General features: G+C 39.6%; 1 protein-coding gene across 1 annotated transcript in view; it reads left to right on the top strand.

The window, feature by feature from the left end:
• The window catches only part of LOC103184590 (angiopoietin-1), a 155087-nt gene that overhangs the window by 119607 nt on the left and 16351 nt on the right, over window positions 1–19129 (top strand). Inside the window, exons 6-7 of the mRNA XM_007902688.2 lie at window positions 2837–2938; window positions 8533–8699. Of these exons, the coding sequence (XP_007900879.1) occupies window positions 2837–2938; window positions 8533–8699 (269 nt within the window). The remainder of the gene's footprint in view (window positions 1–2836; window positions 2939–8532; window positions 8700–19129) is intronic.

The following is a 19129-nucleotide window of genomic DNA, read 5'->3' as shown; positions in this document are numbered from 1 at the left end:
TTGTCAAGTTTAGTAAATCTATTTTTTAGCCATACAAGGCAACAATTTGAGCACAACAAAGTTTCATAAACAACTATGAGGTACATGGTCAATCTATCAATCGTCTGGTTGAGCTTCCTTCTCTGTTTCTATAATAACTTGGAGTTTTAATATCTGCTCGGTGCCAAGTTCTTATAAACTTGATGTGTTTTATCTACTGCTTAGATAACAAAGTGATGTTTCCTGCACATAGGATGTGATGTTAACATTGTGACCGGCATAACAAATTATAAATGAACTAGATTTAATAGATTCTGACATCTGGTTCAGAAACTCCACCTAGTTTGAATTTAATATTATTACAAACACACACTAAAATAAATCCTATGGATTGCATCGAGATGTTTTGAAGACATGATAAAGGTGCATCAAACGCAATGATCATTATTATTATCTTAGAATTTCAGGAGATTGTGCAGAATTTTGTCAAATTCTTAATTTCAATCTTATTTTTGAAATCATTTTTTCTGGGTCCTTTTTTTTTAAACCCCGTTCCTAAATTAAGGCCGAATTTAAAAATAAGTCAAAGTTTTACATTATATGAAATTTTAAGAATCCAGGTGGATTTTCTGGCCTTACATCCTCTAAAACATTTCACACCATTTTAGGGTAAGATATTGGTAAGCTACACTTACTTTCAAATTCTGTCCTTTTTACACAATCCCATTCAGTTAATCAAAATATAATAATCCTTTATTTTTATATAGTGCTTATAACATCGAGAATGCGTCAAAATGCTTCATAAAGTGTGGTTGTTTTCATTATATAAGTAACTTTTGAAGCTTGCAATGGACATAAATCATGTGAATTCAGGATGCAAAGCCTGAGCAACGTATTATCCTCTGTTGGTGCTATAATTTTGCTTCTAAATTGAGAACAGATTCACAGCCCTCAGTCAAAGTAATTTTAGCACAAGATTTAATGGTCATCAGTGCTGTTTTCATTGTGTTGATATCATAATATAGAAAAGAAAAAACAATAGGTGATTGGGAGAGAGTAATCAGGCTGGAATTCAGCTTTGCTCTCAGTTTATATGACTTGACCCTTTTTATTACTGAATAATTACTTCTCCCATTCGTCCATAATTCTTCACATAATGATATATGATTGCCATTTGGAATTTTCAAACTTTCCCTTAATTTCAGCTCAGACTGTCATAATGCAGGGAATCATATAGCATACTTGTCAAATTCTTACTTCAGTCATCATTTTCCTGGGTCCTTTTTAAGAACCGCAGAAAAGCAGTTCCTAAATGAAGGCAGAATTTATGAATAAGATAAAATACAAATATTCAATTAAAAAAGAGAAGGGAGTGTCTCTCTCCCAAGTGTCCTGGCCAATAATCCCCCAAACAAAATTAGTCACTTACTTCATTCGTGCTTGTGGGACATTGTTATGTATTAATTGCCTGCTGAGTTTGCCCACAAATACACTTTACATACCTTTAGCCTTCTAGCCTATGACAGCTGAATAACTGGGAAAGGGAAAGTAACTGAAGCCATCAATGTCAATTCAGTTAATCAAAATATAATAATCCTTTATTTTTATATAGTGCTTATAACATCGAAAATGTGTCAAAATGCTTCATAAAGTGTGGTTGTTTTCATTATACAAGTAACTTTTGAAGCTTGCAATGGACATAAATCATGTGAATTCATAAATCATGACATGGCTTGACAAATTTAGCTGGTGGATTGTGGCCAGGAACATTGGGTTAAACTCTTTTAATAAAGCACCTGAACAGGCAAACTAACAGTTTAATATTTCATCTAAAAGATGACACCTCCAATAATAAAGTGTTCCCTGGAGTGCCAACCTGGAGTGCAGGTGCTAATGTGGGATTTGAATCAACATCCTCTTAACCCAGAGAAACAAATTAATTACCATTCTGAAGTTTTATTTTGTTTCAAAGTATTTACGGTCAAGCTTTTGCATACAATATTGTTTTCAACAATGGCTCTCAGCATTGACTGGTGGGTTTAGTTTTTGTTTGCTTGTTGCATTCGCCTACTACGTACAGTGTACCCTTTGAAGTGCTTTGAGACATTCTCTCCAAAATAAAAGGCACTATGTCAAATATAAGGATTATTATTAGTAACTGAAGATTTTATGTAACTCTGAAGACTTACGTGAGTCAAGAGTCATTGGAAAACTATATCACTGGCAAAGTCCATACTAGAACATTGTGACCTGTAAAAGCATTCCGAGACACTACCCACATGAAGAGTGCTATGTTAATGCAGACTGTTGCTGTATTCTCAAAATGATTCCCCTACTATATTGCAACCTCCTTTACATTTCAGAAATTAATTTCAATAAGTTGATGAATTGTTATTGAAGAAATAATTTGGAGGATTTAAAAAAGGTGTACAGCAGGAGCTTTTAATATTTTCTGTTATTTTTCATGAAGATCCAAACATTATTGTTAAATGAGAAGAGACAAATGTGAATATTAAGCATATTGCTTCACAGACAAGTTATGAAAGCTCGATGTTCAATTTCTCTTACCAAGTATTTGTAATTTGTACTGATTCTTACCTGTATAGAGGAAACTATCCATAGTGTACCAGATGTACATGAATATGAATACTTCTCTCATTTCAAAAAAAACATCAGCATTACAGTGCAATGTTATTGTCTGAGTTGATAATAGTCACAAACCTTAGATGTAAGTTACACGTCCCATTGAAAGTCTACCTGGCTGTATAGTAGTCATGCAAATCAGTGAGTGAATAGGAACTATGTACCTCAACTTGCTTTGACTAAGGTCTGAATGTGCCATTGTTTATATTTGCAGGTGTACTGTAATATGGAGACTGCAGGGGGTGGCTGGACAGTCATACAACACAGAAAAGATGGCAGTGTTGATTTTCAAAGAACCTGGAAAGAATATAAAATGGTGAGCATGTGAGGAAATGCTTTCATAGAAAGTTCAGCGCATCATGTCTGTGCCATGCTAGCTGCTCACTGGATACAGATGTGTTTGATGTGATAATTATTAGAGCACTGGCACAATGGTTCAGCCCAAAGGTCTCTGTGCTCCCAATTATCATTGATCGTTGCAAATCAGCTGGGATCCTATAAAGCAGCACTCATATCATATATAACCACTCGAATCTGAGTCAGAATTTGGGGCATTCAAGTGTTTTGTCGGGACTTTGAGCTCATAGTATAAGCATTTAAGCATAATATAGGGAGATTGTCCTTCACATTAGATGTTAAACTAAGGTCCTGTCTGATGTTGAGCTGGATTTTAAAAATCCCATCATGTTATTTGAAAACAGTTACTCCAGTTGGCCTGGTCAAAATTCCTCCAGATAAATTGGTCATTCACGTCAAAATTATTATTAAGATGATGTTTGTGTACAAATTAGATGCCAAGATTGCCTTTAGATACGAAGTCACTAAACTTGCATTACACTAAATCTGTTGCAGGCTGTATATCAAACGGACAGGATATTATTTTCATTATATTATATTAATTTCATAATAATATTCTTATATCATTATATTCTTCTCACGATCCTGCTCAACTATTACCTAAAAGGGTGGCCAAATGATTTTCAGAAGGTTTTGCAGAACTTGTACCAAAGCAGCAGAGTGTTCAGACTTGAAACCAGTTGATAATTATCCATTGAAATTCTTTTTGATTCAATTTGTTTCCAAATGTTACAAATTCCCCCACTCCCACCCACCCCCCTCCCCTATGAGTGTTAATTAAGTATAACACAGTTTGGAGCAACATGCATGTTGGAAGTATTGAGGTGAGATTTGTCAGAACTTACATAAATGTAGGGAAAATGTCTCAGTGAGGAAGTCTGGTGAGAGCAAAGACACGTCACAAGCCACAAGGAAATGGGTAGCCACAGTGTCTGGCTGCAGTTGAAAACAGAAAGATAATTTCAAAACATTTCCTAGATATTTGCTTGAGTAATACCATGATGGCTGTATTCCGTATTATTTGATACAATCCATTTTAATAAGTGCACCCTCAGGGATTGTCGCAGTGGAAGCCTAAATTAAATACTTTTTCTTAGGTCAGTGTTGGTAATGTAAATTCCTGGCAGATTTATTCCTTGACACACAGTTTGGGGCAGCATGCATGCATTTATGTAAATTATACATATTTTACTTTTGTTTAATGGATTGTTAGCTATGTTGCTGGAAACCTGAATGTGCATTGAACAAAACAATTATAAAAATAAGAAATTCATTCCATTTCTGATTTCCATTTTTATTGTGTGTTTGATCTACGAATGCAGATTAGCTGCCATGTTTGTCTGACCAATTTTATTTTCGGAAGCTCTTTTAGACATTTGTTGTATTTATTTATTGTATTTTGTAGTTATATTTGTTTCTCACACCCAACGCTGCTGAAACCTTCATCCGTGCTTTCGCCATCTTCTGCCTCAATTTCTCCAATTACTCCTTGCCAGACACCCCAGCACCACTGTTCACACAGTCTAACTGATTCAGAACTCTGCTACTCATATCTTCACCTGTTCCAAACTCAGCAACCTCATCACCCCAGTCTTTGCCAGGCTCCAGTGGCTCTCTGTTGCTAAACAAATTGATTTCACAATCCTCACACACATCTTCATGCCCTGGCACCTCCCTATCTCTTCCACTTGCTCACATCCCACTCCTCTAACTGCCTTCTTCACTCAGCTGCCTCTAGTCTTTTGCACGCTCCTCAAACCAACTGCTCCACCATCAGCAGCCGTGCTTTCAGCCATTATTCCCTGACCCTCTGGAATTCCCTGCCTCAATCTCTCCACCATGCCTGCCTCTTCTACCATCTTCATATCACACCAGAAAATTTTCCTCTTCGACCATGCCTACTAGTATCTCCCCTCTCTCTCCAGCTCAGCGTCAAACTACGTTATTGTTAAATGCTTTGAGATGTTCCTTTGTGAAGAGTGCAACTTGTTGTTGATGTTGGTGCTACTTACAAATTCTTATATAAATGCAAGTGGGTATTAACTTACGTACATACTTGTTACCACAATCCTGACCACACAGGAGTCTTCAATAGAAATTTGATATCTCTGCTTTTATTCATCCCTATAGCCACCAACTGCCTTGCTACAAAAATATTTAAACAACACTTGTTTGAAGGATCCAATCTGCACATCACAAGAGTAGTCATACCTTCATGTCAGAAATTTATGAGTTCAAGCCCCATATCAGGACTTTGAAACTCACAGCTTAGGTTGACACTCCAATACAGTGTTGCGGGAACACTTTGGATGAGACATTAAACTAAGGTTCTGTCTGTGGGACATTGTTGGGGCAAATTAAGTGCCACCTTCACCAAAAACTACACTGCCACTATACTTTACAATAAATTTTGTGAAGCGCTTTGACATGTCTTTATTTTAAGGCTGTTGGGTTGTTTCAGAGAGCAGGACTCAGACACTGATAGTTGAACGGAGGATTGAGAAGTGGGCAATAAACTGGAGTAGGGATAGTGAAGGATATGAATGGGAGAGCAGGCCTGGAGAAGATGGTATAAGTAGAGAGGGGTGAGACCGGGAAGGGATTGGATCAACTCTATTGAGTGCTTTTTGTATCATTTCACTTGAGGTTTGTCTATGTTTATAGCCTGTGCTCTGCAGTTCAGGGTTTACAATCCAAGTTAAAAAGTTCACTTGCATCTGCATTTACAAAAAAAAACTTGTATTTCAAACTACCACATTAAAATATCTTAAAGTGATTTACAGTAATCATTGTATAGGGTGGGGACTGTTTTTGTTTGACACAGCAAGGTCCCACAAACAGGGGCATGAGGTGAACAAGCAAGTTATCTGGAGGATTGTTGGCTGGGACATCAGCAGAAACTCCCTTCTCTGTTTGAACAGAGTCATGGAAGCTTTAACGTCGATTTAACATAGACTTGGCTAACAATCTCCCAGATACAATTAATCACTCAACTCATAGCTGTTTGCGGAACATTGCTGTGCGCAAGTTGCTGTTTGACTACTACATTTGCCAACATTTGCCTATTATTGTTACAAAATATACAATGACTACACTTTACAGTAAAACCTATGAGATGTCCTTTAAAAGACGTGAAAGGTGCTATACTAAATGCAAGGATTCTTATTATAATTAAATATTAAATATTACTCATTCCTAACAGTATCTCTAGCCTATCATGTGGAACTCCTTTGAGACTCTGATCTCCTGCTGGGAATCCGGAACCTCCATAGGCTGCAATCATACTCTGGGGTCACGCAGGAGTCTGTGATACATGTTGTGAACTGTTTTGTCAGATTCAAATCACGTTCACAGTCTCAGAAATCAAAGCACAGGACCTCTCCTTTTGTTCAGGGACTCTTTGACTCAATTATTCTTTTCCTCGGTCATTCCTTGAATCAATGCCAAGAATGCAGCCATTTCAAGTTGATTTTCCTTTTCTTTGTATCTGAAGCCAAACTACATGTGTTCTCATCAGCCAGTATCACTCAACCAGTCATTTGTATTATATAGACAAATCCTGATATAGTGAAATATTGTCAGGAGGGGAAAAAAAACATCTTTCATTATTCCAAAAGAGAAGGAAGTTTCTCCCGGTGTCCAGGCCAACAATTCCCCAGATAAAATAATCCTTACATTTGACCTAGCGCCTTCCATATTCGGTGGATGTAGTATGCCTGTGGATGTCGACATGTGTCAAAAAGACTAGAGGAAAAAATAAATAGAATTATACTGATTGTACAGCACCGAAACAGGCCATTTTGGTTCAACTAGTCCATGCCATTGTTTGTATTGCGCAAGAGTCTCCACTCATCCTATTTTCCTCTATTCCCTTTTCTCCTATGAATTTAATGTGGTTAACCATTCAGGCGCTAATCAGTTGCACTAATCTGATTCAGGTAAAAAAAAAGTTGTATTAACTTTTTTTATTAACTTTCAAGTTATAAAGCTAGCATGCAGCAAAGAAAATGTACTTCAATCTTTTAACTTAGCAAGTGCATACCACCTGCTACTGACTAGTTCTTGGTAAAATAAGTCTAGAGCCTTTACTCAAGCATTGAGTCCTTTGAGGTGTGTGTGTTTGGAGGGGAAGTATTCTTACTTCAATGTAAAATAAATCCCAGTATGCCTCTAAGGAAAACTTTATTCAGCATTATTCTTCAGTGAAGTCTGATTCTGGAATGGAAAGCTTTATGGTTTTCTTTTTCCCAATTATCTATGCTACCCAAATAAGAGTTGTGGAACGGGGAAAAAGGTCTGGAAGCAGAGTAACCTGATATACACCTACAGTTTATACTTTAGGAATAATTTATTGCATTGTCAAAAACATGCCTTGGATTAGTTTGAGAGTTATACAAAGCCCAAGGTGGTTTCACTTAAACCACATAAAAACCATAACTATAAAACACAAACATCCTGGGAATGGTTTCAAAACAATGTTAGCTACAGAATACAGTGATTCTAACAGTGGAAACAACCAACTCCGAGTTTTTTTCATAAAGCTTGTAGTATTCCAGATGTCTAGAATGGATGTAATCCAAGGGTTTATATAAACCACACAGAATTTTGTTTTGTTACATAACTGAGCTACAAATGTGCATGTTATTGTGGATATTGTTCAATTGCAGCAGAATGAGGAAAACTTTAAGATTTTGTTGCTTCCAGCCCTCGAGCCTATATTTAAAGTTGGGTTTTGTAGATCTCCATGGAATATCTGTCAATGTTTTCTTTTTATGTGATTTACACTTAGGAAGCTATTTTGTGTTACTGTACGTGATATGGTTAAAACTACAAACTCATCCACTGGGGAAGTAGAGAAAGTGATTTTTGTTGATCTTAGAATAAATACATAAAAAATGAAACTAATGTTTTCATAATAAAATAATCCTTGCATTTGCTCTAGGGTCTATGATGTCAATGTTTCAAAATGCTTAACAGTAATTGCTGTTAAGTGGGGTGACTGTGTATTTGTGGACTAAACGATAGTCAGTTTATACACAGCAATGTCCCATAAATGTGTGATCTATACCCCTTGGGATGTCCAGCGCCTTGGAACGTCCTCCTGACGTGAAAGGCACTATACAAATATAATTTTGTATTGTATAAAAAGCCAAGAGGTGAATGATCAATTGTAGTTTATTGAAAAGCCAATCCATTGAGAATACCATTAACCTCTATAATCTGTTAATTCTATAGTTTTCCTTATAATCTATTGTTACTCCACAACGTGCACTGTGTTTCATCTTTGCTAGTTGAATGTATTTTTAAAGGTTGTTTTATTGTAAGTACACATTAATAATAAATAAAATACTTTTTGAGGGTATTAACATTCAAATGTCAATAGTTACCAATAAATTCCACATCCACTGTGTAAAAAGTTTCAGCACAAGGACTAGAAGACAACAATTCCTTATTAAGCAATCCCGTTGGAACTCACACGTTAAACTCCAGTTTACATCCAGAATTGCCATTACTTGGACTGAAGTTTAATTATTTGTATGAATTTTTCCCTAGGGATTTGGCAGTCTAGCTGGTGAACACTGGCTAGGAAATGAGATGATCTTCCTACTAACTAGCCAGCGCCAATACTCTTTAAGAATCGAGCTCAGAGACTGGGAGGGAAACCGAGCATATTCCTTTTATGAGAAGTTTCAATTGGCCAGTGAAAAGCAAAACTACAGGTAAGAAATATCTGCGTGTTTTTTGAAATTGTGCTGGTGACCACTAACTGGGAATCAGGTTGAGACCAGGTGAAATTTCAGGCCTCGGGTTCCTGTTCTGAGATAGCTTGTTGATATCCAGTTCTGTTCCTTCAAAATGATTCTTCGTTAACATTAGAGGTTACAGGATCCCCGAGAGACACAGCATTCCTGAGAGAGACATCATGTCTGAGGGTAAATACTGGACAGGCAAATGCAGCAACCATTTTACAATACTGAAAGGCTTCACAAATCAAAATGAAATGAACGATTAATTTGGGAAATTGTAGGCCTGGTAAACGGGGGGAAGTGCCTCTTCTTTTTAAATAATGTCACGGGATCTTTAACATCCATCTAAACGGGCAGATGGGATCTTGATCCACTGCATCATCTAAGACGGAACCATCAGCACTACAGCACTCCATTAGTATTGCACTGGAATGTCAGCCTAGGATATTGTGGGATTTCATTTCATAGCCCACTGACCCAGAACTGAGAGTGCTGTCAATTCAGCAAAGCGATGGGAAAAATAACACATCGCTGTGAAACAACTCCAGGTACTAACAAATGAACTGGAAGATATTGCTAAAAATGTTAGTGTAATACCTCAGTAAAATTTGTGAGCCTGACTTTCTGCATCCTGCTGCAGAGAATCATTCCACATACCACAATGACACAAGTTTCTTAACATTGTATTAACATTTCTGTTATTTTATTAAAAAGATGTATACTCTGACATCTACTTCCAAAGCTCTGCAACCCGATAGATGGAGTAAGATGAACTACTGATGCTGTTTGGTTTGTCCCTGGTGAAAGCAATTTTGCACGGATTTCATTAACTTTCATTGCAAAACTGGCCCTGTAGCCACGTTTACTATGCTCCTCTAGCCTAGGGATGGTCACATTGAAGACGTGCATTCTGATCCGGACATGCAGTGTTTTTCTTTCGAGACATTGAGTGCTCCAGTAGTATGTGATTGCAAACATGCCTTCACTGTAATCCAACACTTGCCATTAACTTACTTATTCTGCTTTAGTTTACACAGCCCCAAGTACCAGACATGGATTGCTCCTAAAAATATTATTCTATCACTATAATGGGAATTACATTGTGTTTAAGGAAGTTGTTAATAGATACCAATGTAGCATTGCTGTAATACAAAGCAGTTGACCCCACATACACTTCCTTCTGTAAGTTTTCCCATAGTCTATTTTGTCCACTTATTTCATCCCATGCATGCTTTCATGTGAACGTTCTGGTGTTGCTATTGTCCTGAACAATTTTTTTTTGCCAGCAACTTTTCGTTTGTTCACCAACACCTGACGCAAATGAAATTTATCCCCAAGTTAGTTGTGCATGACATTATCATGTCACAAATGATATGACGGAGGGAGGAAGGGGAAAACGTGCATTTTTATAGCTGCTTATCACATCACAAAGAGTTACAAAGTTACAAAGAATGTACAGTATGGAAACAGGCCACTTGGCCCAACCAATACATGCCAGTGTGTATACTCCAGATGAGTCTTCACATTTGTTTACTCCCTTCCGTACTCCTTTATTCTCCTCTCCCTCATGTGAAGGTCGAGATTCCTCTTCAATGTATCTAAACTATCTGATTCAACCACAGCTTCATTGAAGCACCTCAACAAACTTCTGCTAATATATACTGACAAATAGAGCGACTTTGGGGTCAAGCTCAGCAGCCATAATGCAAGGAACGTAGGAATATAGGAACAGGAGTAGGCCAGTCAGCCCTTCGAGCCTGTTCTACCATTTAATTAGATCATGGTTGATCTATACCTCAAATAATCCTTTCAATTTCTCACTTTCTCCCCATATCCCTTGATACCCTGACCTACCAAAAATCTATCAACCTCACTCTTGAAGGTGTGGATGGATCCAGCATCCACAGCCTTTTGGAGGAGAGAATTCCAGATTTCTACCACCCTTTGAGTGAAAAAATACTTCCTGATTTCACTCTTAAAATGTCAGTTTCTAATTTTAAGACAATGTCCCCTAGTTTTCGATTCCCCCACCAGAGGAAATAGCTTCTCTGTATCTACCCTATTGAATCTCTTTATCATCTTAAATATCTCAGTCTAATCACCCCTCAACCATCTAAACTCAAGGGAATACAATACGCAGCCTTTCCTTGTAACTTAACCCTTTTAGGCCTGGTAACATTCTGGCTGAACCTGTGCTGCATCATATCCAGGGCTAATATATCTTTCCTGAGGTGTGGTGCCCAAAACTTAATGAGGTACTCCAGATGGGATCTGACTACTGCTTTATACAGCTGAGGGGAAGCGAAGTGATGGAAACTATCTTAATTCACCAAACATTTAACAAAGTCAACTCTGTTTTTATCCAAATAATTGATAGACATTTGTTTCCACATTCCTGCAAAACTCTGACTTATGTTAAGTGCACCCTCAAATATTGCATTAAATGTTTAAAACATATTTTTATGAACATTTTACTCTGGCCATTTTCACTTTTGTTTTTGCTGGATTGTAAAAGTCTACTATTTAGAGTCTAGTTTTGAAACAAAATCCAATAAGGTAGGATTATTAAGACTGGTTGGGAAAAGAGCCATTGAGGTAATGAATGAACAAAACTGCCTGTTTATTTAATTGCAATTGGCAATGATTCATTTCCTGCTAACAGGAAATACTTGATGCTAATGTTCTAAAATACTTCTAAATACTTGATGCTAATGTTCAGACTTACTCCAGTAATACTGAGACAGCATTTAATATAGTTTTGTGACAACATGGTGTGATGGTTTATCCCATTGCTTCAAATTCTTCTTTACTGAATGAATTTCATCAAAGTGAAACAGCATTGCATCATCAGATAATTACCAAAGTAACTCATAAACTCTCATGCAAACTTGACCAAAGTCAAATAATTAGCAAAAGGTCAACCAATCTTGAAGTTATTGAAGTAAAAGTTATTGAGGTAAAAATAGATAATTATAGATGTATTTTGTATTAGAAAGTAACGTCAAAGGCAGCTTCTAGTAGTTTCCTGTAAATAACTTGATAGTTTCCAATCCATACTCAGGAACCATCAAACTATGCTTTTCTTTCATTCAATGTTTGACTCAAAAAGAGCTCTCAAATGTGTATCAATCTTAACAAAACCTATAAAATCAAATAAAGTGTTTGAAAATCTTTCTGTATTTACGAGGTCTGACCTTGTTTATAAAAGCAAGAAAGGTCATATGAAAATCTGTTAGCCTGGTCAATGTGGCTCCACCAGTGAGCTCCACACAGAAGCTTCACTGAATCCTTCAATTATGTGGGACTGTGTATTAGGAACAATTGGTGCCATGGGAATTCAACTATGTTTGGACAGTCCTGTTGTATATTTTGTCGGAAGTTTCAGTACAACACAATTCTTTTTGGCACATGTTCCTGAAACATTTTGTGAAGTAACTGAAGAAACTCAAACTGAGGAGAAATTAATTCCAAAATAGATGTTATCGCCTAAAAATACAGGGCCACTACACTGTAGAGTAAATCCTGTAAACTGCTTTGAAATATGCTTTGCTATATCAAATACGATACAATTATTTATTGTAATTATTTATTTATTATTTATTATCATAATCCTGATGATTTTATTCATTCTGTAGCTGAGCCATTAGTTTTGATCCACATTCAGTCACAGTTAACTGATACAAGACAAATTTAAATTTATATAGCGTCTTTCACATCAGGAGGATATTCCCAAGTGCTTACTGGCTGTACTGACTGGGCACCCAAACTGGTGATGTTGAAGACAGGGGTGGGGAGGGGAAAGATAACCAAAAAGAGGTAGGTCTTGCGATGAACCTTGGATAAGGTGAGGGAGATAGCGAGTTGGAGAGACTCATGGATGGATTCCAGAGAATTGGGGCAGAAAGGTTGAAACTTCTGATGGTGGGCGGGTAGAGCAGGGGACAAAATTCCCATTCCTTGTCTTTGTCGAGTATCCGATGCTCTAGGTGCATGTATGTGGACACTGAAGAGGCGGACAAGATTGAGCTCAGCTGCAATACTCACTCTCTTCATTGTTGAATAACCTGCTGGCTGTAATGTCAATACTCACGTAAATAATTAACACTAGGGTGAGATGCTGAAACTCAACTAGAAGTTCAAATCTTTTCAGAAAAGGAGAAGAAGGGAGAACATTGGTGAGAATTAAAATTGCATAACTTCTGAAATTAAAGTTTCTTCAGGCATAGGTCATTAACAACAATTGTCTTCTCCTCTTTCCTTTCATAAGGATATTTTCCCACTAGGGCTGGTTTCTCTCCTGTTCTTTCTTCAAATGCCTGTTATTGATGTGTGAGCATTGTCTGAGAGGTAGTAGGCTGTTTGAATGCAATGGATAGCATATCCTGCTCTCAATCCTGCCCTCACCTAAAGTCCACACATGGGTACCTCCATTAGTGTTGGGGTTTCATAAGATAGTGATCAGGAGCAGGAATCTCAACTGGTTTCTCTGCTCTTTTCCTTTGCCCAGAGTTTGAGGAACCATTAATAAGCTGGCTATGAATGCAGCCAGAATTTTAAAAGGAGCTTCTGAGAACATTAAAAAGCGAATAGATCCGAAAATGTATGCTATAATTTGCAAGTTTAATTTTCAGTAGCTGGTTTTTGTGTATCGCAATATGAAGTGTCAAATGCTTTGTAAATGGTTCAGTAACAAATCAGTCAAATTAGAAATGTCAAAGGATGTAAGATCTTACCCTATGGAGAGCTCCTCTCTAATTGATAACTGGCGAATGAAGTTCATTGCAGACAAAGGCAAGTTACAACATATAGAAAGTAAGAATAGGAAACACATGGATGGGATAGAATTTTCCAAGGGAGAAGCTGAAAAAGATCTATGGGTGTCAGTTGACTCTTCACTCATCATGTCAAACAGTGTGAAGCAGCAATAAACAAGGCAAACAGAATACCGGGCTACGTTATTAAAGACATTGATTTTAAAATCCAGATCATATTCAAGCTACATGTTGCTCTAGTCAGGCTGCATCTAGAATACTTCATACAATTTTGGTCAAGCCACAGTAGGTGGTTAACCGGGTCCAACAAGCAATGCAGAGGAGAGCAACAAGGACGATTCCCAGTGTTAGAGGAATGAGCTATTCCTAGAAGAAGAAGCTCTTCAATCTTGATAGCAGACATCTCAGAAAGTGACCATATTGTAATATTGTAAATGGATTGAGAAACTAAACCTTGTAAAATAGTTTTAGGTGCACCCCGAGAGCAGAACAAGAGGACACGGGTTTACAGTTGCAAAGGACAATTTAAGGGACAGATACCGGGAAATATTTCTTCATCCAAAGAGTAATTAATGACTGAAACAGATTACTGGGTACCAGGTAGTTAAATTCAGGATACAGGACTCATTTAAAAACAGCTTGAAGCCTTTGTTAGGGTGGAAAACATTGCTATCAAATGGGCTAAAACACTTTCCTCACTTGAACTAAGCTTGTGATCCTGTAGTCCTCTGGATATTAAGAGCGTTTAAGGTAAAAATTCTGACATGTGGATATTATCCATAATTATGGTAAGTAATAATAATAATCCTTACATTTGACATAACACCTTATCACATCTTTGAGATGTCTCAAAACACTTCACGGAATATACTGTAAAGTGAATTGAATGTATATTTTGTGGGCGAAACGTGGCAGCAAATTACGCAGAGCGGTGTCCCACAAACAGTCGTTGATTGAGTGACCAAATTATTATTATTTTTTTTTAAGGGATTATTACCCCCGGAAGAGATCTGCCAAACTACTACTGACAACAACAACAAAAATTACATTTGTATTGTGCCTTTCCTGTCGGGAGGACGTCCCAAGGCGCTGGACAGACAGAGTTACAGACCCAAGCTGAGGGTCGGGTTGGGGGAGTGTGGAGGGCAGGGGGGAAAGCAGGGAGAACAAAAGCACGGTCGAAGAGGAGGGTCTTGAGGTTGGTCTTGAAGGTGGTGGAGGAGGGGTCGAGACTGAGGGACTGCTGGATGAAGATCCGGAGGGTGGGTGCAGAGTGGCAGAAGGCCCGCCCACTGATAGTGGGGCGAGCAAGGCGGGTGACGTGAAGCAGGCCGGAACCCACTGAGCGGAGGGAGCAAACAGGGTGGAAGGGGATTAGGAGGTCGGAGAGGTAGGGGGAACCAAGACCATGCAGGGCTTTGAAGGTGAGGACCAGGATCTTGAACTGTACCCTCTGTGTGATGGGAAGCCAGTGGAGTCAGGCAAGGATGGGGGTGATAGGGTCATGGAGCCTAGTGCGGGAGAGGACACAGGCTGCAGAGTTCTGGATGATCTGCAGCCTGTGGAGGGAGGAGTTGGGGAGGCTGACAAGCAGTGAGTTTGCATAGTCGAGCCTTGAGTATTGCATAGTTGAACAACCAGGTTCCTACTTACTGCTAGGTAAACAGAGGCCTGCGGAGTAAGGAAACTTGCCCAACATTTTGCCCTGCCGTGAATTGAACCCACGTCTCTCACTTGTGAGGCGAGTACTCTAATCACTGAGCTACAAGACTCCACAAGTAATAATTATCATATTACCAAAATATCCACCCTATTGATGTCTGCCAGTGAGCTTGACCATCCCTCTAATTTAGCCTCATTCGTTGACCCAGAAACCATCTACAATTGCCATTGGATTTGTTGGTTTGTGGGGAGCCAGCTTAACTCTGTTATTCATTTGAGAAAGATTTCCTTTCTTCTACTATTGTCTGAGTAGACCTGAATATTTGCATTGTGGACCCTCTCTGTTTCAACACCGCTGTCAGTGTTGAAGTCTGAGAAGCTAGCAGTGGACTTTTTCTTTGTCCCAGTAGATCCTTGTTTCCTATGATCCTATACAGAGTTTCCTTCAGACTCAATCTCACTCCAGTTGAGGAGCATTTGAGCCTTGCCCACCCTTCACCATAGATCATTCATCATTAGAGTTTGTGTGTGGTACCTAAAACCGGTTGCACTGTTATCATTGTTTTGACTCGAAAGCTATCTCTGCTGTTACTAATTGAAGCAGATGAGCTTTGCAATGCTCACAAAGATGATTTACAGTACTTTTCATTTATACAACAGGAGTTTGATAATCAATGCACATTAGACAGTATCTAATCTGTCCAGAGTATGATGGATTGCATGGACAGAAATTATAAACTTTACAAAATCAAAGTAACTGTTGAGAAGCTATATGTGCCATAATGGTATATTTGCATCAAACAAATGGATTTGCTTGTGTTTATGGTTTGAAAAGATCTTGGACCTTGGGTATGCCAGTTTTGTTTTTAAATAGCAGCTTAAAAAAGAGGATTCCAACTCAATACAGAACTCTCTGATTGGTAGCAGCAGCAATGGAACACAGAATTCCTGGGAAGGTTTGTTACATGGAGGCTGGGATGGGGAGGAAGGAAGGGGATGATTCCCTGGATTCAGTATTATGGTTGTTCAAAAATCTAAGGATAGTAATTCTATAAAAATAATTCTTGCACTTGATGTCTTCCATGCTTTTCTCATCAGGAGGATGACTCAAAGAGCTTCACAGAATTTACTATAAATTGCTTAAGCCAAGTGCAAATATTACCATACACTAATGTTAATGGTAATATTACCATATAATTCCTTAGTGTCTGAAAATATTACCATTCACTTATGTTAGGATGAAGGCCTTTCTCTTGTGATAAAAGGGTTGCGTTGCCGAAATTCACTGGCTAAGAACACAAAGAGGTGCACTATGTGAGCGGCCTTTGGACACATACCTATACCTATACAGAAACTGCCCTGGTCAAGGTCACCAATGATATCCTGACCATCTGTGACCAGGGCTCCCTCTGCCTCCTCGTCCTCCTCGACCTATCGGCAGCATTCGATTCGGTCGACCACGCTATCCTACTCCACCGCTTGTCCTCCCACCTCAACCTTCAAGGCACTGTCCTTGAATGGTTTAGGTCGTACCTTTCTCACCGTCTTCACTTTGTCTCGACGAATGGCTTCTCCTCCACCCCCCGTACTGTCTCATGTGGTGTCCCTCAGGGCTCTGTCCTCGGTCCCCTCCTCTTCACCCTCTATATGCTCCCCCTTGGTGACATCATCCGCAGACATGGAGTTAACTTCCACATGTATGCGGATGACACCCAACTCTAACTTTCCTCCTCTACTCTCAACTCCACGACCACCGATGTCCTGACAGCCTGCCTGTCCGACATCGAGTCCTGGACGAGAGACAACTTTCTTCAGCTCAACGTACGAAAAACCGAGGCCCTCCTGATTGGCTCACGTCAGCGCCTCCGCACCTCAGGCGCCGACACCATCAGCATCCAAGGCTGCACTCTCCACCTCTCAAAGCCAGTCAGGAACCTCGGCGTTTTGTTCGACCCTGAGCTGTCCTTTCTTCCCCACATCCGCACCACAACTGGCACCGCCTTCCATCACCTCCGGAACATCGCCAGACTACGGCATTACCTCACCCCTCACGCTGCTGAAACCCTGGTTCACGCCTTTGTCACCTCAAGGCTGGACTATGGGAACTCTCTCCTCGCCGGCCTTCCCGCCACCTCCCTCCACAAGCTGCAGGTCATTCAGAACTCTGCAGCTCGTGTACTGTCCCGCACCAGGCTTCGGGACCACATCAGTCCCACCCTCGCTCGCCTCCACTGGCTCCCCATCCCCCAGAGGATTGATTTCAAGATCCTCATCCTCACCTACAAGGCCATTCACGGCCTCGCTCCCTCCTACCTCTCCAATCTACTATCCCCCTACCTACCTGCCCGTACCCTCCGTTCCTCTGGCTCCGGTCTGCTCCATGTCCCCCGCCCCAATCGCCCTACCATCGGTGGTCGGGCTTTCAGCCTCTCAGCCCCGAGGCTCTGGAACTCTATCCCCCAGTGCCTTCGCCGCTTCCTCCCTCTCCTCCTTCAAGGCCGGTCTCAAAACCTTTCTCTTTGACCGAGCCTTCAGCTCCCCTCTCGACTCTCTTCCCCCTCCTTGCTCCCTCCCTTCCCTCCCGTCACCCTGACCATTTTCCCCCCTGCTCGGGTCATGACCCAACTGTGCAGCGCTTTGGGACGTCCTCCTGACGTGAAAGGCGCTTTATAAATGGAATCTTGTTGTTGTTGTTGTTGTTGTACCTGAGCAGGAGAACAGAGGGGGGCAATTGGAGGGAAATAAAAACTCAAAAGAAAGCTGCTGTCTTTGATGAAAAAAAGAATCTGCTTTTTATAATATTGTGGTGTCCTGGAGCTCAGTGGTTAGAGCTCTCACCCCATAAGTGAGAAACCTGGGTTTGATTCCCGGCAGGGCGCAACTTTAGGCAAGTTTCCTTACTCCATATGCCTCTGATTACCTAGCAGTAAGTAGGAACCGGTTGTTAGACGATTGGCGAATCGCTTTTCTGGGGGTAATACTTTCTTTAAAAAAAATTGGTCACTCAATCCATGATTGTTTGTGGTACACTACTGTGTACAATTTGCTGTCACGTTTCATCCATAAAATATAGTCAATTCACTTTACAGTATATTCTGTGACCCGCTTTGAGATGTCTCGAAGAAGTGATAAAGCGCTATAATAATAATAATAATCGTTGCATTTGATATAATAATAATCCTTGCATTTTGATATAGCGCTTTTCACGTCTTCTAGACGTCTCAAAGCGCTTCACAGAATATACTGTAAAGTGAATTGACTGTATATTTGTGAGCGAACGCGGCAGCCAATTGCGCACAGCAGTGTCCCACAAACAGGCGTAGATTGAAATTGACCAATTTATTATTGTTTTGTTTTGGAGGGATTATTATTAGGCGTGTGGAGTAAGGAAACTTGCCCAAGGTTTCTCCCTGCCTGGAATTGAACTCGGGTCTCTCACTTGCAAAGCGAGTGCTCTAACCACTGAGCTACAGGACTCCATATCAAATGCAAGGATTATTATTATTATCTGAAAAGCTGTCTAATTGTTCAGTTCTTGTTTCAAGACTAGTTACATTGGACAATCACACATGTTGGTGTTGGGACAGGTTGGGGCCATTTGTTGCATTGTTAAAATTATAGTAAATGGTAATAACTTATTTAAAAAATATGGAACCTGAGTTCCCCTCAAATACGCTTTGCCTTGTCAGCTGAGTGAAGCTTTATCCATGCAGTGACCTGGAGTTTGAGACTGTTGATAAAAACAGTACATTTATCTTACTGAAATGTAATAACATAGCAGAAAAAGTCTGGAGCATTTTTAGACTTGTGTCTCTGCCTTTGCTCAGCACAGAAGCTATCTATTGTCTTGTACGATGTTGACAGAGAGAAGCTCTGACTTAATTCTGTTCTTTGCCCTGTACCTGTTGATAACAGCAGGGTCAGATGATACATTTGAACTCACCATTGACAATCTGAAAGACATTTAAA

This window comes from Callorhinchus milii, unplaced genomic scaffold (assembly GCF_018977255.1).
Source record: "Callorhinchus milii isolate IMCB2004 unplaced genomic scaffold, IMCB_Cmil_1.0 Scaffold2, whole genome shotgun sequence".
Lineage (NCBI taxonomy): Eukaryota > Metazoa > Chordata > Chondrichthyes > Chimaeriformes > Callorhinchidae > Callorhinchus > Callorhinchus milii.
The sequence above is the reverse complement of the archived record's forward strand: the minus strand, read 5'-3'. Positions and strand labels throughout refer to the sequence as shown.